Raw genomic sequence first — 23,345 nt, 5'->3', positions numbered from 1 at the left:
TTTTAAAAAACTTTTGCTGTTGATTTTTGACATGCTTTGAAAAACTTGCCCCTGTGTAATCCTCTTTCCCAACACTGAGATACCAATTACAGAAAATCAACTGGCTAGAGTTATGTTTTGCATTTGACAAAATAGGAGCTGAGATTAAGGATATAGCTCACACCTCTTTCCTGAATATTTCCCTCAATTCTTCACTCTTGTAATTTCAAACGCGTCGACCAAGTTAACACCTGTATTTTACAAACCTTTCACCAGACTGCTTTCAGCATATTTAGGACACAGTTATTCTCTGAAACCTCTACTCTGAAGGAAGGACCAAACACAGTGTGATACTTTCAGGGACTTCCACTTGTGGCTTCTTTTCACATGGGTATGTTTGCTGTGAGAACCACTCTCCTCATCTCTAACAACAGAAGTAAGGGAGGCATACGGGTGGAGAGAATGGTCTTTGAGGTTCACCTCTAGCCAGAACCTTCTGCTGGAGAGAAGGCACTTAGAAAACACACCCTACCTGGACACCCTGGCCCAAGGCTCGCAGGGAAACGAGCCTACCAGAAAACTGTAGTCTTTATGCTAGAAAATAAACAAGAGACACAGCCACGCAGACACTGTCTTGCATTTATTCACACAGAGGAATTAAGAATCCGTACAAATAATGAACATTGCTTTAAATACAAATAAATAGCTCTGGTTTCTAAAGGAAACAACTCTAGATAATTCAAAGTTATGTATTTTCTAAGTTCCTATTAAAAATAGACTATTTTGCATTAAGTAAGTCCTACTCCACCATAACCCTTTGAGGACGTTAAAGATAAAATGGTGAATTCTGTAATCTAAGAAGTCACCAGAAAAATGGGAGATGATGGTCCCGCCTCTCTGAACTATCCCCCAAATGGAAGGAGAGTTACTTGCATCGCAGACAGAGCTAATAAATGCAGAAAGTATTTAATATCTAAAGATATCTAAAAAGATTGACCTTGGGGAAGGGGATGAGAGTTTTCTCTGAACCAGTTCTATGAACTTTGAAACCTCACTATGCTCAAGATTTGGTTCAAGTGTCATAAACTCACCTATGCTCACAGGAAGACTTGAATTCCTAGAACGAAAGCTTCCTCTTGCTAGGGCCGAGGATGGTAATGCATCTGTCATCACTAGGGATTAAGACCATTTACCTGGTAAAGATGCAAAGGTGCCGCCCAATGCAACAGTCCCATCAACCCGGCACCAAGAGGACCAAAACCGCTGACAGAAACACACTCCCAGATCCATTCGTTTATTTTTCTCTCTCCGTTGTTGCATTCAAAATACTCAAACTGGGAAAACCTACCCGAGCCAGAGAGTATGTTTTACAAAGGAAGAATCATTTTAAAGTCATGCGGTCTTTCCAGCCTTTAAGAACGACACAAATCATGAGCTCATTGCAATCTTGGTGCCAGAGCATGGCCTGCTCTGCGGACTTCCTGCGTCCACCGCGTGTCCCCTCCTCACCCGGCACAAGACAGTTCAATTTCTCCTACTCAGACCCCTACATAATTATTAATAAATAGTATCCTTGACAGAGATCGATATAGCAATGTTTAGATTTTCAGAGAAAGTTTGCTTTCCTATTTAGACTGACCATGATACAATTCCAAATAGAACATACTCATGCTATAAAAAACAATCTCATGCAATATGCGCAATTGTAAAAGTCCCACGTTAATAACAACATTTGGCATGTAGAAGGCAGAATTATTTAGATTTTTAAAAAATGATCACTCAAGAGTCAAAGCTGGGTTTCCGAACAGAACTTCGTTGTGGTATCAAATGCTGGATCTGATTCTACGGTTTTGTTGACGCGAACAACTTAAAGATGTACACTGTGTTTTCCTAACAAGATTTTGAAACAAGAACCATAATTCTTAAACAGATTACCACAACTTTTGTTCAAAGAATCGGCTCCCTTTTGCCAAGAACTTTTTCTTTTTTAGTCTAGTTGGAGGGATGGATTTCCATAATAAATTCTGGAACAACGGTTCTCAACATGATTCAAAGTTTCTCACTTCCCTCCCTCTCTCTTACTTTTTCTTTATCTTGTAAGGACGTTTGAGCATAGAAAAATGCTCCACTTCTTTTTTTTTCCTTCAAAAAGATGGATGTTAATAGATTTAGTTTCCGGATTTAAATGGTATTTTTTATGTCTGCCTTTCTCTCTGGCATACTATATAATGTTTCTGGAGTTACAAATCCAAACACACCAGCCAACTAGAGCATCCCAATGTTCCAATCACAATTTTGGATACAATCCTATTTATTCTGGATGACGCTCAATTCCACGCATACTTCAGGGAAGAAACATCCATGAGAACATCCAAAAATGTTACGCTACCAAACATTAACAGTGATTGTGCTCTGTTGGGTAGTACCATTCACATCTACAAAGTACAAAGGCAGAGGATTTCAGGTGTGAAGACCAATTGGCTTTTGCTGCTACAATAATTCATAACCATCATCTTCGAGACTTCCAAGCTGTTCTAGAATAAGGAGTAGTCCTTTTTTTATCTGGAGGCTTAAAGTAGGAATAAACAGGTGCTGCTGGATACTCTGCGTCAGGATTTTCTGCCATCATTTTCAGCTTGGCTTCAATGGCTTTTATCTTAGCAGTGACACTGGAAAAAGGACAGCAGAGGATCAGAGCGGGCCTGAGTGCATTCTGAAAATACTCGCATACTTTATCTTCCTTGTGTCTTTTTTGGCGGATCAGAGAAGCAACAAGATACTCAAATATGAATATGCGAATATTTCACATAAAACACACACACAATAACATTTTAAGAAAAAGATCAGGGCTGCCTCGGTGGCTTAGTCAGTTGAGTGTCCAATGATTTTGGCTCAAGTCACGCGTGATCTCGTGGTTTGTGAGTTCAAGCTGTGCGATGGGGCTCTACGCTGACAGTGTGGAGCCTGCTTGGGATTCTCTCCCCAATCCCCACCCCTCCTTCCCTCGCACGCACTCTCTCTCAAAATAAAGAAACGTTAAAAAACAAAAACAGAAACAGAAACGATCAAACCTGAACCATCTATTAAATTTTTACCAAAAACCCAGACACTGTTAGGAGTACATCACATATGGCTACATTTAATCTTCAGACACACACACTGTTTGACACTGTAGGGCCTGGCAAATAGTAGGCACTCAAATAATTCATAGAGAAATTGAAAGCAGGGTCTTGTATGAATGAATAAACAAAATGTGGTATTAGATCACATTTTGGAATATTATTCAGCTTTTAAAAGGAAGGGAATTCTGACATAATGCCAAAACATGGATGAACCACGAGGACATTATGCTAAGTGAAATAAGCTTGTCACAAAAAGACAAATATGGGATGATTACACTTGTATAAGGTACTTAGACTAATCAAAATCAGAGGCAGAAAGTGGCACGGTGGTTTCCAGGAGCTTGGGGGAGGTGGGAATGGGAAGTTATTACTTGATGGATATAGGGTTTCAGTTCTACAAGATGAAAAGAATTATGGGGAATGATGGTGGTAATGGTTGTACAACATTACAAATGTATTTAGAATCACTGAATTGTACACTTCAAATGGTTTAGATGGTGGGGTGCCTGGGTGGTGCAGTCGGTTAAGTGTCTGACCCTTGGTTTCAGCTCAGGTTATGATCTCATGGTTTGTGAGTTCGAGCCCTGCAGCTCCGGCCTGGGATTCTCTTTCTCCCTCTCTCTCTGTCCCTCCTCTGCTGTCTCTCAAAATAAATAAACTTAAAAAAAAAAAAAAAAAAAAAAAAGTAGACCAAGACTAGGTCAAATAGAGTTTAAAAAAAAAAAATGGTTAAGATGGCAAATGCCATTTTATATGCCTTTCACCATGGTTAAAAAAAAAAAAAATTGGAAAAAAAATTCGTGTAAGATCAAAAACATTATAAGGTGGGTTATACTCATTTTGCAGATGAAAAAACTGAGGCACAGAAAGGTTAACTTGCCCAATATTATTTAGCTAGTAAGCAGTGGAGATTTGAACATAATTGGATTCAAGAGCCCATGCTATTAACTACTACATTGTACCATTTTTTGAATCACTGAGTAATAATGGAAGAAACACCTTGGAAATCCTACAAAATCTCTTTTTACTAATAAATGTGTGTTTATAAATTCAACCATTTATGGAGTTACAATGAGCCAGGCACTGTGCCCAGAGTTTTACTGATATTGTTTCTAATCCTTGTGATAACATCCATGTTTTATAGATAAAGAAATGCAGGGAGGTAGTAACTTGCCCAGGGGTCACACAGCTAACAGACTGCACGGCCAGGATTCAAACCCAGTTTGTTATCACCCAAACCCCTGCTCCTTCCTCTCCATCAGGTTGGGAGCTGCACAGCCCTGTATCAGAGAGAAGGGGTGAGGAGACACTGCCCACGTTGGGAGGAATTCTCTTTGATGGAGGTCATTGCCATCCCTGGACCAGAATGCAAAGCACTCAGGCAGTGGATATTCTATGACCCCTGGTTTCCTTTCCATTTGCAAAGCGGTCAGTGATCTATAGTCAGGGAGACAGAAACCTGGAAGGGGATGTATACAATGGTCTTTCAGAAATCCTCAAAAAGTGTACATCTGTTCCTATATACTCATAACTTTACATGGTCAATGTAAAATTAAAACCCTAGGTTACAATAAAAAAGAACACCAAGGTATTACCAAGATGCATTCCAGCACCTTCTCCTCTCCATTAGTGGGATAACCAGCTGTTTGTTCAGTAGGAGTCACCAAAAAGCAACCTTCTCTAATTAGGTATAGATGTTAATAGAAAGATGTAAGCTGAGGTTCTCTGGATAACAAAATAAATGGAAAACACTAGGCTGTTTAGTATAGACGCAAACACTGAAAATAAAATTAAAGACATGTTCATTGTAACAGAGGACAGCAGACATTAATGCAGTGGTCTCCTCCCAACAGGAGTTAGATTTATAAAAACCTCCATGAAAACTGAGTTGTGATCATGGAGATTCAAACTTTATGGGGAAAACGGCATAGTGGATAGGGTTCCCAGTGAACCTACAAGAGTCATCATACTTTTTCTTTTTTTTTTTTAATTTCTGGGAGCACAAAATAGTAAAAGAGGACAAAATTAAGAAATATCAATTATATTAACTATTATATTTAATATTTGTCATCGACATATTAAATATATTATATTAAATGTTATAATATAAAAAATATAATTTACCAAATATTAAGTATTAAATATTTTAAGTGTAGTAATATTGTAAATATATAAAGCAATGACATTAAATTAGTAACTATAAAATTAATTTACTGAATTTTGAAGTCCAGTAGACCTAGCTTTGACTCTGGAATCTGTTATTTGCTACCTGTGCCATCTTGACCAAGATATTTTACCTTGCTGAGTGTCAGTTTCCTCTGAAATAAAATGAGTGTTACAGTATTTTTACCGGCATTTTTATAATTAAGTGACATATGGCATGTGAAGTGTTCAGCACAGTGCCTGCTTTATAGTAAACTCAATAAATCCTGGCTATTGTTATTGTTAAAATTTCTCCCCAGGCTATAATGCAGGGGGAAAAAAAAACAACAAAAAAAACCCAAACAACAAAAACCCTCTACTTCTGCTCAACCATCCACTTAACTTCCCCTTTCTCCACCCAACTCTCTTCATTCCTTCTGTTTTGAATTAACTCCAAAGAAGTAACTGACAGTTTGTGCACACTAGAACCAACACAGCTACAGTCGCTGAAGTGGCCCAGAGAATGAACGAGCTGCACACTAACACTCTGCAGAAAGGAATTCACGGCTGGGGAGGAATTAGCATACGTATAATGACAAAGCCAGCAAGACTCAAGCCCTCATTAAAATGCTTGTTTTCAGCTTAAGGACTGTCTGACCGTGCCTGCGTATTCCTGCGCCAAGCACAATGACTGGTACGCGGCAGGTATAGGCAGCTGTTTTTGAGTGAATGAATTCTGTAAGTCCGTGATCTTGGGGGTATGGGGGGAGAGGCTATTACGCGTTCTAGAGATTAACTGAACACATCTCTCCAAATGTCAGAAGTTGACAGGTTCTATTACAAACTAAGAGTCTAAGGGTCCACTGAAGTACGAATGAAGGCTTGGAACGAAGCAGGGGCTCACGCTCTCGAATTCTCGTTTGTGACCTTACCCCATCTTACCTCAGGTTAGACTGAGTGGGCTCAGTGCTGGAGGACGGCTCAAGACTGATAGGAAGGATCTTATCATTCTTGTTATGATCATATCTCTGAAAGAAAAAGGGAAATCACTTCACTTGAACAAAAACCAGCCCTTTACTCTAGTGCATAAGTTCAAAAACTCCAACCCCATCAGTGTACCGTTGGCATATTTCTAGACAATCTTCGGACTGCTTTACATTTAGAACCTATGCAAAACCCCACACAGGTTTGGCCTAAAAGCTACAAATTTAGAAAAAGAAGTTTAAAAGAAGCTTCCTATCTAGCCACTAGTCTGCCTCATTTGGTAGGGAGAGAACTTCAACTTTCAAATTCACAGATGGTACAAATACACAATAGGAGTCCCCTCTTACGTCCTCTTACAGTATTTATTTTGCTTTATTCAAAACACTTTAAAATTTTGCTAGATTTCTGCCAAGTACCAAGCATAACATTCAACTCTCAACAGGTCTGAGTGGAGAAGAAAAGTAGCAATAAAAGCTTCCAGCCACGGATACAGAAAACATCCTATAGCAAAAGAACAGTTTAATTTGATGTCAGATAATTATACGCCCTTGTAAAAAGTAAATTAAATATTAAAGAGCAATCAGGCCCTCTGGTCAAAGACTTAGAGGAGAAGAGAACTGCAAGGCACAGAGATTCTTAAACGAAAGATGGGAACAGAGGATGATTTCTCTTGCGTGTCTTTTCAATGAGACACAGAATGAGAAAATGACAGCCAGTCTGGCAAATGAGACTTGATTTTCTTTTGAGTAAAAAAGCATTTGGTAATTCTCCCCGTTGTTTCTATGTTTAAGGCAATGTGTCCTAGAAATTGAGAAGGCTCTGTGATTACCTGAGATACTCAGAAGGATACAAAGTGTTGGAGCTCTGTTCTTCAGTCTGGACACCCAGCTCCAAAGTTTAATTTCTGTGACTCTTTACTGGGAAGCTTGATGGGTAGGGGGTCTCTGATCAAAAGCCGTGCTCCTATAGCTAAAGACCGGAGCTCTAATTTTAACCGCTACGGATCTTGTTGCAGGCAGGTCTGTCAACACCCCACCACGAAGGAAGCGACTCAACTCTTGGGATTGCTCTGGTCCACATCCTTCTCTACCTTTGTGCCAGGTAACACAGAATGCCATTCTTTTTTTTCTTCTTCTTTTTTTTTTAATGGTAATTATCTTTTCCAGTGCATTTTTCCAAGAGACCAACTATAAAGATGAACAAGGCCATTTGCCACTTCTAGGGCCTTGGAGACAATTCAGACCCTGCAAAGTCCCACAAATAACTCTCAAACTCTCCGGAGTGATGAGATGCCAGGAATTTAAGCACTCATACAAACTACCCATTTCTCAAGCGTTTAGAATAAACATATTCAAACTCTCCACAGAATGGAGAGGCTGGGAACAGTCTAATAATGCCTAAAGCAACTAATTTTAAAAATAAATGCATTTTTTCCTCCAAAGAACAACCCCCACCAAAAACATGATAGAGGTCTGAGTATACACATCAGCCACATGGAAAAATCAATCAAAAACAGAATCTGTGGGTATGTGGAGAGAAACAATGAAGGAACTTAATCCCTCCTGAGATGTTTCTCAAAAGAAAAATCTGGCAACACACATGGTAAGTACAAGTAGGAGACCAAAGTATGCCTGCTCCAGATGTGAAGAGGCTGGGATGCAAACGGGTAAGTGGACAACGGTCTTTTGGAAAACTCCTTAGGGTGAGCTTGGTGTGGTCTTTCTAGCCCAGCAGGCTTACCTTGACTTGAGCATGTGCCCATCGCACCACCAGCTTCTTAGACAGAGCCAGCTTGCCATTGAGACACTGGATGGCTTGTTCCGCTTCCTGTGCAGGAAAGGGACAGATGTTAGTCAAAAATTCATGTGCCTCATAGGGCCTCACCAGCTTTGAAGGCTGTGATTCCAACCGGACTGCTTCTGATAAACAACTGGCAAAGGATTTACAATTTAAATAAATTAAAAAAAAAAAAAAAAAGGCACGATAGCAGAAAGGGTGTGAGTTTTATAAAGTTGGTCAAACAGAAACGCCAATCCTGGCTCTGCCAATTACTGGCAGTGGGATAGCTGGCAGGTCCCTCCCTTAAGCTCTGTGAATATTAGGTTCTTCATCTCTACAACATGGACACTACTACGTGTTCCTCACTGGTTGGAGGGAGGAGGAAGAGTGCATGTAAAGAAAGCATGGAGCACGTGGTAAGCACTCAACCACTGTCAGCGCGTTGTTCTTATCAGGGGATACCTTTCTATACACTTCTGTCTGCGAGGACCCACTGTGCTAGGAAATCTACCGGAACTATACCCCAGACAAGGGCTTACACTCCCTGGATCCAAAGTGAGAAACAGTAATGGCTTCAAAGGATACGGGAGTGAAGGAAACTAGGCCGGAAAAAGCAGGAGTGAGTCAAAGAGCCTGTGAGCAAGGTATTTGTGTGAGCCAATCTATGCACCTGGTTTTGGGAGCCAAAAGTTCCCTGACCCTTTCCCCATCAGATACAGGAGGAACAAGGTTAAAAGGAATTCCTGAAGCTGGATTAAGAGTCACTCTAGGACATTCCCAGGAAGCCTGGTCGTACTTTTCCATCCTGCCAGACCTTCTCTGCCCCATTTGTATCCCTGAGGCATTCAGCCAAGTGTAACCCACATCTACCAGGGGGTGAAGAAGCTCTTAAGGAACCGGAGCAGGAACAAGAGTGGATCTGACACTGCAGTGTAATACCACCAGGCATTCCAGTCTGGTTTTACTGATGATCCTCTTGTTCCTCCAGAGCTCACCAGCATGACAGTCAACAAACACCTGAGTGTTCACTATGTGTCAGCCATTGGACAGTCACTGACATCCTCACTTACCAGTTAGAGAGACAGATAAGAGACATTTTATTCTCCTTTTTAGTTTCATCTAGGGAATTAGAATTCACATGGCATTCTCTATTAATTCTGCAGCATTGGCAGTAGTAAGGAGATAAATGTTTTAAAAATGCCAGCAAGGAGATAAATGTTTTAAAAAATTTTTCCTATCTTTGTATGTCATTTCAAAGTTTGTGTATTCAACAATATTAAATGCCAACTGTATTTTCCTATGTACCCTCATCTATTCTCTCAACTTCCTGTAAGCAAAGAAGGGTATTTTTAATCCCCATTTTTAAATGAAAACTGAGCCAAAAGAGGTCAAGAGACTTGCCCAAAGTTCATAAATAAAAGAGCCAGCAATAGAAGCTAGGCTTTGTAATTTGTAGTCCAGTGTTTTAAAACCACCATCTATCCCCACCATGACCACTGATTTTAATTGTCTGTAAGAATGCTCATCACACTCTATCATTAAGGAAGAATAAAGTATTTAAAAATGCTAACCATACGCAGCATTTTTTTCACTTCCCTCATTTAGAATAGCAATGTATCTCTTAGTGCCTGTCTCATTTGCAAAAGTTAGAGGAGATGGAAAGCACCCCCAGCACCGATAAGGACAAATGACACTCTCATATAGTCTCAGAGCGTACAGATACATCATTGCTTGAAGGCAACTGGCAGTCGTATCAAGAAAAAATATGCGTGGCCTTTGTTGATAGCATTCAGTTTCCATGTATACAGTAAATGTGAAAATAACTAGAGGTATGAAGATATTCACTAGCATACTGTTTACACTTGTGAATCACTGGGGACAACCTAAACAGCTAATAACTGGGGATTAGTCAAATAACTTACCATACACTCCTACGATGAGATACTGTGTGGTCATCAAAAATGATGTTGAGTTACATACAACAAAATATATAAACATTAAAGATCTACATCAGTGAATTTTTTTTTAATTTTTTTTTAACGTTTATTTATTTTTGAGACAGAGAGAGACAGAGCATGAACGGGGGAGGGTCACAGAGAGAGGGAGACACAGAATCTGAAACAGGCTCCAGGCTCTGAGTTGTCAGCACAGAGTCCGACGCGGGGCTCGAACCCACAGACTGTGAGATCATGACCTGAGCCGAAGTCGGACGCTTAACCGACCGAGCCACCCAGGCACCCCTACATCAGTGAATTTTTACATATAAACAGCCACACTGGTGAAACCACAGTATCATGATACAGAATGTTTTCTGGATGTGTAGTAGAGGACAGAAAATTTTTAATAGACTTTGAGCGGTAAACAGGACGATATGACCTTATTTGAGTGCTCTAAGCTCTATACGTGTGTACGCATGTGTGAATGTAATGAAAGAAGAGACTAGAAAGATCTAAATAGTAACAAGAAAACTAAATATTAACCAGACTAAATATTAACAAGAATTATTTCTGGGTACTGGGCTGATAAGGGAAGTCACGTCATCTATATTTTCATCTGTAATTAATATGTACTACTTTTATAACAAGAAAAACATCCAAATACAGTATTATTGAAACAATAACCAGGCAATGTCCTTCCATATGGCTACTAAAGTTATAAAGAATACTAACCAGTATCTCTATATTTAATAACGTTCAAATTCTATTTCTTTATCAAGCCACGTCCACTTAAAGGATACAATTTTACTGCAAGAAGATACATGTGTATATCATGGTTGAAGCTGAATGCTCTCTTCCTCCATATATATTCAAATCTGTACGCGTTTGTTCTGAGACACTGAGAAGAAGGGTACATTTTTAAGAAATCAAAATAAAAGAGTTTGTGGGTGGCTCACCACACAGAGGGAGGGCTTCTGCACCACGGGGCAAAACTATTGAAAGAAAAGGAGGCTTTGTTGGCCTGCCACTAAAGGAACAAACAAACCAGAACAGGGAGGAGGATGTCCATGTGCTTAATGTGGGCACCCCAAAGCATCTGGTCAGAAAAGTAGGTCAGCCGCCTCAGACCGCGAGCCTGGGGAGGGTCGATTTTGAAAGCTGTTCACCCGTTCGTTTACCGAGGGTCTCCTTTAGGACTCAGGGCGAGGCACAGAGGGGTGAGTCCAACACGGCTCTTGCCCACAAGGCACCGTGACTTGTGCTCGGGGAGAGAGGACTAAGTAAGGAAGAGAGTATGGGAAGCACCGTGAAAGGGGAGAGGTTTCATTACCTGCTTAGTTTCGAAGTTGACAAAACAGTACCCTCGAGGCTGTCCCTCCAAAGCACCAGACTTGTGAAAGAGGAAGTCAAACTGCTTCACTGTGCCAAACTTCTGGAGGAGCTTGAGGAGGTGGTATCTGTAGAGAAAGGACAGCCCATGAGTACACTGGGAACTTGGATGGCCACTCTGGCCGAAGTGGGAGATAAAAGCAGATGATTTACCCCAGGATAAAATCTTGCCCCCCCCCCCCCCCCCGCCCCCCTGCCTTCTCCCAAACTGCTGCGTTAGTTTATTTGGCAAACAGACTTGTTTGCCTCTATTTGGAATGGGAACTAGAATTGTCATGGCTAAGCGTCTGTCCAGCACAAAAATACCAAACAAAAAACCACACCTAACAAACAGCTGTCTGGCCCAGAAGCACCATTTGTTTTTCTTTTGGAGAAAAGCTCAAAAATAGTGTCGATCTATTTATTTTTAATCTCTTGGCAATGAACTAGCATTTGTGAATAACTACAACTCCATCAGGAACACATACCCACACTCCAAAAGCCAAAGCCTACCTTATCTCAAAAATAAATAAAGTAACACACATTCACACAAACAAAAAAACAACTTTGGAAGACTTCTGTAATAGATTCCATAATTAATCATTAGCCCTGAATTGCACTCGTGAGAAACTCTGCCAAAAACCAAACCACAGCTAGCGGCACTTCCATACGTGCCTGTGAGTTTCAATCCCTGACGTGACTGAATGTTAGGGACAATGTGGAACCACAGTGTGAGTGTGACTGAGGCTGGTCTCATACAGGGCAGGAGAACCTGGCCAGTTCTATAAATCACCCAGCTGTGGATAACTAATCAACCTCAGTTGTTTTCACACAGTTTATACCTTGGAGCACGGCCGATTAAAGAGTATTGATGGCCCAGGAAGACATTTTTTCCTGGTAGGAGATTCACCCCAAGCTCTTGCTTGCCATTGTGCCCCTTATCCTCTTCTTGGATTCCTTTCTCTAACACTTATTTGGTTTCTATAGAGCTTTTAAGTTATTCAAACAGATGTGGCCTTAACAGGTTGCTGTGGCCAATCTCAATTCCGACTTCCTGTCATCTGATGTAAGGGTGAGACAAACCAACAGCTCTCCCGTTTCCTTTTCCTTTGGCCTTCCTCCTGGCATCCTCCACACTATTCAAATGGAGTCAAGGCTTTCTCTAAACAATGCTGTCCCTGTGATACTAAAAAGGTATCAGCCCACATGCTAAATCTGTTATTACTGGGAATTCTACCCCACAGGGAGTCAGTAGAGCTGTCGTTACAGCCACATTTATATTCACATTGTTTTCTAGGAGAAACTCATCAAGATTTTACTCTTGAGTAACAATCTTCTTTGGGAGGCAGAAAGATACGAAGGGGATCATAAGCTCTACATACTAAATTTGATACTAATGTACATCAACAAGCAAGCCCATTATCCTGGATCAGGTGCCTGACACAACGGAGCAAGAAAGACATAATACAGGTCTTGCACTGGGGCAGGATGCAAGGATCCCAAGGCATACTGTGAACATTAATCTGGTCTTTAGACCTGTTTTGAAAGGGAAAGCAACTGTAACTCCCTAGTTTCCAAATTCTCAGCTCCCATCAGGAGACCTCAACTGCTAGGGAGGATGTAGGCGTGGATTCTCCAGAGGAAAAGGGAGACACCTCAAGTACAGATTTCTGGTTTTACTTGATTTTTGAGTAGGGGTACAACAAGGGTGAGCCTCTCAAATGTGCAGGCAGATATGGACTGGAAGAGTCTCCCCTGGGTCTTTTTTTTTTTTTTTTTTAACTTAGTTTTTATTTTTTTAAGTAATCTCTATGCCCAGTGTAGGGCTCAGACTCGCAACCCCAAGATCAAGAGTCTCATGCTCCACCGACTGAGCCAGCCAAGCACCCTTCCCCTGAGTCTTTAACTCACAGCTGCATCTTCCACTTAATATACTCATTCAAACCTCAATACTGTGCCAGTTGCCATGAATGGTGGGTCAAACCCGTTTTTCTAAAAAACAATCTAAGGGCTGCTGTGGGGCGGTCATCTTTTCATCAGCTCCATTCTGCTTAAAAGCAGGAAGGTAAGGCGATCGGCATTTCCTAGGAAATGAATTTTAATTTACTCAGAAAAAAAAAAAAAAAGCCAACAGATTACTCTTTGAAAAGCTAACAAATACGTTCTGCCCGAGAAGTGCGACCTTAAGATTCCAGGAACATCTGCTTAGGTCTGTGTCTTTCAACTTCTCCAGGATTTCTTTCCTTGTTTGATAATTTCTTGAAATTATCGGAACACCGAAACAAAAGGAATGAAATGTTTACTATTTTGCTTCCTGGAGATGGGGACTGTGAGCTCTGATAGTGAAAAAAAGCCTGAAGAGTCTTGCTTTCACATCTGCAAGCACTTTCACGTGCTGCTGAAGTATGGGAGGGCTCACGACTCATCAGAGCCTTGCTTCACTTCATGAAATGTGGGGCCCTGCAACTTTCAGGAGCTGGTACACCAGTCCCAACATATTTCTGCAACTTAGTGTTTTCTGTAATGGTCTTGAAAATGGCCTTCCTGCCTAGTGGCACAGAAGTAATTAGTCTACGCAAATGTTAAAATAGACACCTAGACACCTACTACTTGTCAAAGACCGTAGTAGGCACTTGAACCATCCAGATGAATACAACCAGGTCCTGGCCTTCAAGGACCTCACATTCTGGTTAGAAGATAGAGATATGCAATCAAAAAACTGTAAAATGCTATGATACTTGCACATAGATGTATGTACATGAGCACACAAAGAGGCCCAACTGTGCAGGAACATGGTGGTTACTGAATATTATGTGCAAAGAAATAAAGGCGAAAGGGAATCTGCTTCATTGGAAGAGAGTAAGAGTAGGGCAGTTAAGAGATGAGCTGAAAGGCAGGCAGGGGACAGACTGTGAAGGATGTTGGTGTTCTTAGTGAGGGAATTTTAATTTGATGCTGTAGGCAATGGGAAGCCAATGAAATGATATTTAAGACTGTTTTAAATGCATAATTTGTTTTAGAGAAAATTTTCTTTAAAACTTATAGAAATTACTGTTTGCTGGGTCTTCATGTTCTATGCTATTAAATAGTATCACTGTGTTTCAAATTTAAGTAGCAAACAGTAAAGGCTGATTCGTGCAAACCAAGGCATTAAAAGAAAAGCATGAATCATGAAGGAAAAACAAGAATTAGCTGAGAGACACAGGTTTCTTTAGGGTTAAACACACATTCATGCGTGTACTCCCCTCTTGCATTCCAGTTCACCTCTGAAAGTTGGCCTCAGAAGGACACTTCCACCTGGATGGCTCTCCGCTGCTTTTAAGTTTCCTTAGTATAACCCAGAATGACCTCCCCTCCAAACCTGATACCCTTTCCAGCTATTCCACCAGTCAGTGTGGACATGATTCTCCATTTCTTAGGCAAGAAACATCAGGGTCATCTTCAACTCCTGTTCCCCTTCCATCCATCACGTTCTTCATCTCTCAGACTCACCTAGTGGCTTCCAAGTTCACGGTCTCTACCTGGGTGACAGATTGGCCTAGTTTCTGGCAGTCTTTCCTAGCTAATCTTTGGCATCAGTCTTTGCTCCTCCAACCCACTCTGCATACTGATGTCTCATTTCTCCACTAAAACATCACTTGCATGTTGTCAGCATCCTGCTTAACACCCCCAATAAGTCTCTTCTACAACAAATTCAAACTTCTTGTCTGAGTCAATTTTAAAGACCCTGTATGCATCTGATAGAACTCCATCTATCCCACTGCTGCTTTCACCCTCATTTAGTATTCAACCTTCCTTTAGTCAAAAAGGTCCTCCTGATAGTCTGCTCACACATTCTTTCTTATTTCCACTTACACCTTCCATTTAGAATGCTCCTTCTTGTACAATTTTTGCTGGCTTTGTTTCTTCTCGTATTTCTCCTCATGAATTACGTAGTGGCTATTGATTTGACTTTCTATGCAAAACATTTAATATTTGAAAAAGAAAGCCTGGATTAATCCTTTCAGAGGAAACCACAGTGTGGAAAATAGATAATGTCTAAGGACATTAACTTTTTTGGCTTCTCTGTTGCAGGCACTAGCAACGATATTTGGAAGTACTGTTTTTACCCTATGGTTAGACTGGGTCCCAAGACAATTTAAAAGAAGTCCTTATATTTTAAAATTTAGAATAGGACACTTTAGGCTATGCTTGTTCAGTTAAATGGACTATTAGAATATCTGAGCAAGGAGCACTAAATTAGGTGATGGGAAATTAGTCCATGGCTAACTATTTCAGTATACTGAGTCACCTCACTTAACTCTTCCTGTCCTATAAAACAGGGGAAATATTATCTATTATCTTTCTCCTTGCCTCACAAGGTTGTCATGAGCTTAAATAAGAGGAACTAATACAATATTAGAGCCAGAAAAAATGTTCACCCTGTTAGTTGAACATTCTCACTTTGTAGGTGAGAAATATGAGGTGTAATGAAGTTGGGAGGAATCAGAATAATGGAACCTGCTACCTCCACAAATCATACGTCATCATTCCCTTAAATCTAAATTCTACGACCTATTTAGTCATACAGATATTCTTGGCAGCTAGCATAGCCAAGAATGCTATGGGGAGTACTGCAACCACAAAGTACTGAACACAAACCAATGTGAAGCAGGATATCAGAGTGCTAGACAGTCAGTTAGCAGTACACATTCCTCTGAGAGGAGACTGATGGGCGTCCCATGTAACTTGATCAGGACTCAGATTAGTAATAAGCACATACACATAAGATGACTCGAATTAATTATCAAAAAAACTGAAAAATTGAGTGGAAAAGTCTTTTTTTTTTTTTTAAACTGTCTCTGTTACCATTCATCACAGTAAATATACACTATAAATTGTCTTCTAACAAGAAGTGAGAGGCCATCTGTATAAGAGGGGCATTCAAATCAGTTTATAAGAGATCAGGAAGAGGGATGGTAAAGAGCAGGGGTATGTACAGGAAAGAGATAAGAGTGTGTTGAAAGGGGAAACAGCAGGAACTAGCAGCAATTTGTGGGTGGGGTTTAATTATGAAAACTGGAGGATGCTCTGCAAACTTCTCTCAAGAATCATTAGTTTATTTTTTTTCCTTGTTTAATTTTTTATTAAAGTTTAGTTATTTTGAGAGAGGAGAGAGTGAGCGAGCACATGTGCAAGTTGCGGGGTTTAGCGGGGGCAGGGAGAGAGAGAATCCTAAGCAGGCTCCCACTGTCAGCGCAGAGCCTGGCATGGGGCTAAATCCCACTAACTGTGAGATCATGATCTGAGCCAAGATGGAGTTGGGACGCTCAGCTGACTGAGCCACCCAGTTGCCCCATGAGTCATTAGAAGTTTAAAGATCTAGATTCAAATCCCTTCTGAGATTGAACTATAAGCCAGGCACCCATATTCACGTAAGATACAACATGCAATCCTACAATGCCTGGAAATGACTGTATTTTAATAATTCATGTAGGCCCATCATTACCCACCTTGAGAGGAACAGGATCTAGAAGTTTATGTAACTCAAAAACTTGGAAGGAAATCACACATTTCCATAAGACCTACCTTACTAACATGCTAGGTTTCTTTGCTATAATTAAGTAAATTAAATGAGATAACGCTCAGCGTTTCATGCTAACCACAGCTACGACTGTCATATCTTTAAAAAGAAATTTATTATTATTTAATCAGTGTGTTTGGCAGAGAAAATGTTTTGAGATAAGGAATCCATAGAAGAAAAACAATAGCAGGTGACACAGAAGTGGGGAAGCCACAGGTAGGCCCCGCAAAGCCCTGATCTGCAGCTCAGTCCATGATGTCCACCTTTGGCCTGACATAAAAGGGGCAGAGATACCAGTGGGAAAGTTTTGATTCAATGTTTCTGTTAATGCTCTAACAGAAGAAAACATGGATATACTCTTAACTTCTGACATAAACTGAGGTGGTAGATGCCCATTTGAACTTTCCTATCAAGCAGCAGGACACAATCAGAACAAGAGTCTCATTACGGTGAGTTGCAGCCAAAACAACGAACAGTGTTTCCATGTTCCGATTTCCATTCAGAGAAGCAGAGGTGGGAATGGAAACCACTCTGGGGAGCAACCCCTCACAGCCTGGCCTTTAGATGATGGAAACAGCTTCTCTGATCAACACTCATAATTGAGAGGCTGGGCTGATTCACACATTCATTCATCCTCAAAGCCATAAGCCATAAAGGGAACCAAAATAAATGCACAGTCCACAGTCCAGGGCCCCAGTGACCAAAGTAACATAATATGGGGACAACATATGTTAAAGGGCATAATTCCTAGAGGAACCTAAAGTTAATTTCATTTAGCTGATCTGAACTTCAGCAGAATTAAGAACTAAACTTTGTGTTACCATCCTGACCCATTAGTTCACATCCCTTTCCTCTCTCCCAGTCCCAATCCTATATACACCTCCTCTTATCCTAGACTCAAGTAAGCAGGTTCTCTTGTCTCCTCTCACCTTGCCTTTAACACTATTCCACAGGGACTGCCTTTTAGGACTGATGACATATTCCACGCCTGCTTTAAGCACTGATCCCACACAGCTGGATCTATTCACTCCTTACCATCCTGCCACCAACTACAGCCCTATACCTACTGAACAACTGGGGGAAGGAAACACCTCTTAATTCTCTCCTGCTAAGAAAGTACTTTCCACTATAATGGCCACAATGGAAAGATTGGGGAGTCAGGACAATTTAATTAGTTGTGTTACCCCGGGCAAGGCACTTCTGTGTTTTGGATCTCAGTTTCCTGTACTGTAGGATAAGAGACCTGGGTCCTATCAGAGGTTTTCAAGTGTGCTCCATGGAGTCCTGTAACATGGAGTCCTCTAACTGACTGCCAAAGAAAGGGTGGCAGTTGCCAAAAGGCTTTGGGGGGACCTCTTCCCCACTTTAATCAGCACAGCTCTGAGCTTGTATTTTATAAACAGGTTCTGATTACTTTAAGACAAGGTTCCTCAGATTTAAAAAGTCTGAAAACTGCTTAGTGTGGTACTTGGCACAAATAGGCACTTGGCACACATTAGGCACCATACCATTTAGTGAATGAATGAAAACCAAAGAGGCTGACGTGATTTCTAAGATGCCTTCCAGCTCTGACCTTCTATGGTTCCATGGCTGCTTAACATGAATTACAGCCAAGCGGTACCCTCTGCCTGTTGGTGAAGGTACTGAGACGTCTGCTGGTTCCCTCATTTTGAGAAATAGAAGTATGCTGTGGCTTGATTCTAGAAAATAATGTCCTGTAGTCACTGGGTACAAGGATTCAAATTGGTGAAAAAAAAAAGAACATCTTCGGCAAGTAAGAAAAATGAAGTATGTGTTTTAAAGAATACCCACGTCTGTGTTCTTGCAGAACAGTCCAAATATAAGAAAAATGTCAACATAACAGGTTAATAACAAAAGCATGTACCCTTCAAAGGTAATTAAAACATAAATAAAAGGGCGAAAATATATCCTACATCTCTTGAAAATTCTTCTGAACACCACCACTACAAACATCCCAGTTTTGTAGGCAACAAATTAAGATGACTTAGACTCACTCTGTGATCTTGGGGTCCAGGTTGCCAATCCATAACCGGTGCCCTTCCTGTAGGGAACCCTCTGAAAGGATGGATGCGTTCTCCAGGGGAAGAGTTTTGGTTTCTGCTTCCATCAATCTCTATGAAATACTAAAGAAAATGTGAACATTCAGGCAGGAGAGGAGCAGCAGTGTGTGAACAGGAGACTTCAAATTCAATTCAACAAACATTTATTCAAGGAGGGCAAGCCCTGGGCAGTTCTTCAAAGGCCTCAGTTATTCCACAACCAGGGCCCCAGCACCAATTCCCTTGGGACAGCTCCTCTGGCAGCCAGAGTGCAAGAGCTTCCATTTAAGGTGAAAGGGGTGTGGTTCTGCGTGCAGACACTAAAGTTTTCCTCTTTTGAAGCCAGAGGCTGACTGGGCGGGAGGCCAAAGTCTTTATTACTACATGATACTCCAGTTCAAAAACTGTCACCCAAAATAAGTCTTGGAAACCACCAGAAAGAGAGTCTTAATGGCACTGAGGGAGATGGGTGGGAAAGTGCAGTTATACGTCTCTTCCTCATGGATGAGGCAATACAGGAAATTTAAAGCTATAGATTTAGGAATCAGAACTGGGTTTGAAAGCAGGCTGTGTGACTTGGTGAATTGCCAGAACATTCTAGGCCTCTGTTCCCTCATATACACTATGAATGGAAATAACAGTTTTTATCTTACAGGGCTGTCGGGAAGACTAAAGATAATGCATGAAAAATCATTAAACACTGCATCTAACAACAGTAAGCAATCAATCAATGTTTGCTAGTATCATGTTTAATAGTTTGGAAGAGACTCAGAGAAGAGACTAACTTCCTCCTAAGTCATTCCAGTTGCACCGTTTACTAGCTGCGTAACCTTGTGCAAGTTACTTAGCTACTTGTGCCTCAGTTTCCTCATCTGAAAAGAGAATGACCCCTCACAAAAGTGCAGATTCACTGAGTTAACACACTCAAAGCATTAAGAACAATGTATGGCACCTGAGGAGTTTTCAATGAATGTTAGCTTAAATTATCACTAGTCTTCGATCTGGAAAGGACTCATCTCACAACCAAAAAAGGAGGCTGAGGGTTATGATGGAGACAGTAGTGGCAAGAGAAAAAACGCTGGTGTCAGAAGACCTGGTTTCCAATTTTGGCATTTCCATTGGAAGTCACTTCTTTCTAAGCTTGTTTCCTCATCTCTACATATGAAACCTTGCCCTGCTTGTAACTTAAGGGTGCTGAGAAGGACAAAAATGAGATGACAGATGTAAAGCAAAGCTTTAACAAATATATCATGTGGTAGAGAAAGAAAAAAAGGGCTGGGAAGATGGCAGGCTGTGCCAGACTTTACAACTCCTTGCTCTAGGAAACAGATACTATGTAACCCAAAGTGCCTCAGAGGGTAGTGCTTGTAGGAACGGTCTTAAAAACAGCAGATGACATACACTGGTCACTGCCATTACCTCTTATTCATCTCAGCATAGCCCATGAAGTCTGGTACACAGTGGGCGCTAAGTTATTGTTAATAACATGTTTATCCAGCTCCTCACGTGAGGGTATTATTCTACCTTTCCCACTCACGTCTTCAATCTGTTCAACAAAGTGTGACAAGCAACTGCTAACTGCTAAGCCCATGGCTATGTGCTGAAAAAAGAGAAATGAATAAGCTTGTAGTTCTTGCTCTTACCTCCTGAGAGAAAGGTGAAACACACAGAAACAGAATCCTAGGAGTGGAAACAGACCAGGAGAAGCATTCTGTATTCTCTGTGCTTTCCTATCCTCCTATTTTCCTACAGATCATTCATTCATTCCAAAAAGAAAAACTGAGCTTCTATTTCTAGGCATTGTCTAGGACAAAGCAGTGAACAAATAAGCTCTCTGTGCTTGGAATGCTCATGGTTTGGAGGAGGGGCGGGACAACACAAACACAAGATAAATAAACAAGGTATAATTAGTGACAGAGCTGCAAACACAATTTAGCAAGGTGATCTGACATGGAGACTGGGGTTGGACTACTTCAGCATCAGTGGAGAGGGAAGGCCTCTCTAAAAGAGACAACATTTGCGATGACACTTCAATCATAGGACCTTCTCGGATTTTCTCATGTCTGAAAACAGGAATACCCACTACTACTTGGCAAAAGGGTAGCATGTTTTAGTGGCAAGAGTGCGGGATATGGGGCCGAAAGATCTGTATTCAAATCCTGGCTTTGGCACCCAGTTATTGTGTGACTTTAGCTAAGTGTCTTTCCAGAAAAGCTTTTCCTAAGAGTAGAGCCATAGCCACCTTTTCTTTCTGTATACTGCTTGTTCAACGTTATTTACTATTCTATTTTCTGTTTCCCTCACCAGAATGTAAGCTCCTGGAGGACCTTCCTATCCTGGACATAGTTCCATTCACAGCATTTAGTACACTGCCTGGTGCTCAATATTAACTGAATGAATGAACGGGGCTCCACTTGGAACCTCATTTTCTTCTTCCTTTCTAGAATGGGCACAATTATCCCTAACTCATGGGTCGTTGAGGGGTTTGAATAAGAGTATCTGTGACAGTTTAGCACTGGGCCTTTTGTAAAAGCGTAATAAGATCAAGATGTCATGCGACCATTAAAATCTTTTAGGTTTGCAATGGCGACAATCCCCTAGATTAACAGAGTTCACAAAAAACGCTTGTTACATCTATCCTCGCAAACTGCAGCCGCCTGGAAGGCAAGAATAATCCTACAGGGAATAAAGTCCAGAGAAGCAAAGCCACTTGTCCCTAAAGCTAAGGGTAATGGAAGGGTCAAGCCTGGAACCCCGGCTTCCCGATTCCTGGCCGCGAATTCCCAGATGCAATGGGTCATGTCTCGGATTGTTATTTCCGGGCTAGCGGCGGGACAATCCGGGGCGGGGCCTGAGAAGCCGTCTTGCTAGGGCAGCCTCCTCTACGAGCCCCTCGCGGGGCCGGCGCTCAGGTGCAGGGGCGCCTCGCGGCGGGACTCACCTCGTGGCCTCGGCGTCGTCCCCTCGGCTCATGCCCCAGAAACAGGTCCCGACCCCGCAGCCCGACGGCCCTCCAGGCGCGTCCACCTCAACGTCGCCCGCTGCCAGGCCGTCGGTGACGCGCTACGCCTGCGCCGCCGCGCCGCCCCGTGACGTCATGGCGCCCGCGCCGCCGCCGTCTCCGCGGTCGCGTGTGTCTTTTCCTAGTAGCCTGGGCGATAGCTGGTGAGTGGCCTCTGCACGGCCTCGAGGCGCGCGCTGGATCCGGGTGCCAGAGACCTCTACTCAAGCATCTCTGGGGAACCTGAAGGAGTCTGATCACCGTACCCTGACCGGTTCCATTCGAATCCGGCTTGACCTTTAAGACTGGGGGCGGGACCTGTCGCTTCCGCGAGATTTTCGTGGGGTGGGGGCGGGGCTCGTCCCCTCAGCTGCGAACTTCGAGGATGCGGAGGGGAGGGTGCTTATTCAATAGCATCCCCTCCTTTGTAGCCCACTATCTGGCAGGAACATTTAGTGTTCAGAACTATCCCACGGGGGTAGGTATTATTACCCTCCCCCCCCCCCCCCTCCCGCCCCAAGATGAAGAAATGGAAGCTCAGAGAAATAACTTTGTCAGGGTCATGCGGCTGGTGAGGGATGGAGCTTAAATTACAAAGCCTTAACTTTTAACCATTACTCTGTGCCTTCCCTCAGCAAACAGTTGCCATTTCAGTAGCCGTTGTCTAGTTACAAAGTGTTTCTGCAGCCCTTACCTCATTCGATCGTCCTGGTAACCTTGACAAATAGTACTGTCATCTACATTTTACCTAGGAGATTGAGGTCCAGGGAGTGTGATCTATCTGAGGTCACATATCTAGGAAGTGCTAGAACCAGGACTCTTTCCCAGGTCTTCTCTAAGTTTGGTGCCTTTTTTCCTTTCACCGCACTCTACTGCATTTTCCAGAATCTTGGAGAGCTTTATAGTTCGAAAGAATGAAAACCTGAACTGACCCTTCATTTTGCAGCTGGCGAAACACAATCTAGGTAGGAGAAGTGGTTTGGTACAAGTCACATGTCACTGGAGAGCTGCCACAAATGCTTTTTGTAATACAGGTGGTTATGAATCTAAAGAGGATTGCTGGCAGGGAGTGATGAGATAGGAATATTGGGATCTGTACCTTCTAGGTCTTAGGCAAAAGTTCTTTCTCTACCTGTTAAAGTGTGTCATCCTCCTTTGGTTACATCAGGGACATGATTCTATACTATAGTCATGATGCTGTGAATAGTCAGATACTATGTAGTCAGTTGCTGCAAATACCTGTGTGTGGCACTGAATTTAGAGAGCATACCCTACTATCTCTATGTGAAAAATCTGGGAGACTAAGAGATGATCGAAGCACTATTGGGAAGTAGAACCCAGGACCTTCAATCTGAGGCTTAGAGTCCAGATCTTGCACCGGACTTTCATTCATGTATGTATTCATCACTC

The 23,345-nt window shown here is 41.9% G+C and overlaps 2 protein-coding genes across 12 annotated transcripts in view; one reads left to right on the top strand and one right to left on the bottom strand.

Annotated features, from left to right (window-relative positions):
- Window positions 1-606: 606 nt before the first annotated feature.
- RBM18 (RNA binding motif protein 18) lies at window positions 607-22,014 on the bottom strand. 2 transcript variants are annotated; one of them, XM_047829622.1, is made up of 6 exons: window positions 21,876-22,014; window positions 18,890-19,018; window positions 11,274-11,400; window positions 7,968-8,054; window positions 6,186-6,271; window positions 607-2,648 (listed from the first exon to the last, which is right to left on the bottom strand). In XM_047829622.1, the coding sequence occupies exons 2-6, from the start codon at window positions 19,000-19,002 to the stop codon at window positions 2,489-2,491; spliced, it is 573 nt and encodes a 190-aa protein (XP_047685578.1). In that variant the 5' UTR covers window positions 19,003-19,018; window positions 21,876-22,014; the 3' UTR covers window positions 607-2,488. The 2 variants fall into 2 exon arrangements, with proteins under 2 accessions (XP_047685578.1, XP_047685579.1); XM_047829623.1 differs by having other exon boundaries at window positions 18,890-19,008; window positions 21,876-22,001.
- The window catches only part of MRRF (mitochondrial ribosome recycling factor), a 52,937-nt gene continuing 51,542 nt past the window's right edge, over window positions 21,951-23,345 (top strand). For 2 of the 10 annotated variants that reach the window (XM_047829612.1, XM_047829613.1), the window contains exon 1: window positions 21,951-22,099. In XM_047829612.1, the coding sequence (XP_047685568.1) occupies window positions 22,032-22,099 (68 nt within the window). In that variant the 5' untranslated portion in view covers window positions 21,951-22,031. Of the gene's footprint in view, window positions 22,100-22,235; window positions 22,414-22,467; window positions 22,901-23,345 lie in introns of those variants that run through there. The other 8 variants (XM_047829617.1, XM_047829616.1, XM_047829615.1 and 5 more) reach the window with 6 other exon arrangements.

Source organism: Prionailurus viverrinus, chromosome D4 (genome assembly GCF_022837055.1).
Source record: "Prionailurus viverrinus isolate Anna chromosome D4, UM_Priviv_1.0, whole genome shotgun sequence".
Lineage (NCBI taxonomy): Eukaryota > Metazoa > Chordata > Mammalia > Carnivora > Felidae > Prionailurus > Prionailurus viverrinus.
Note: the sequence above shows the minus strand (reverse complement) of the source record. Positions and strands in the feature narration are given on the sequence as shown.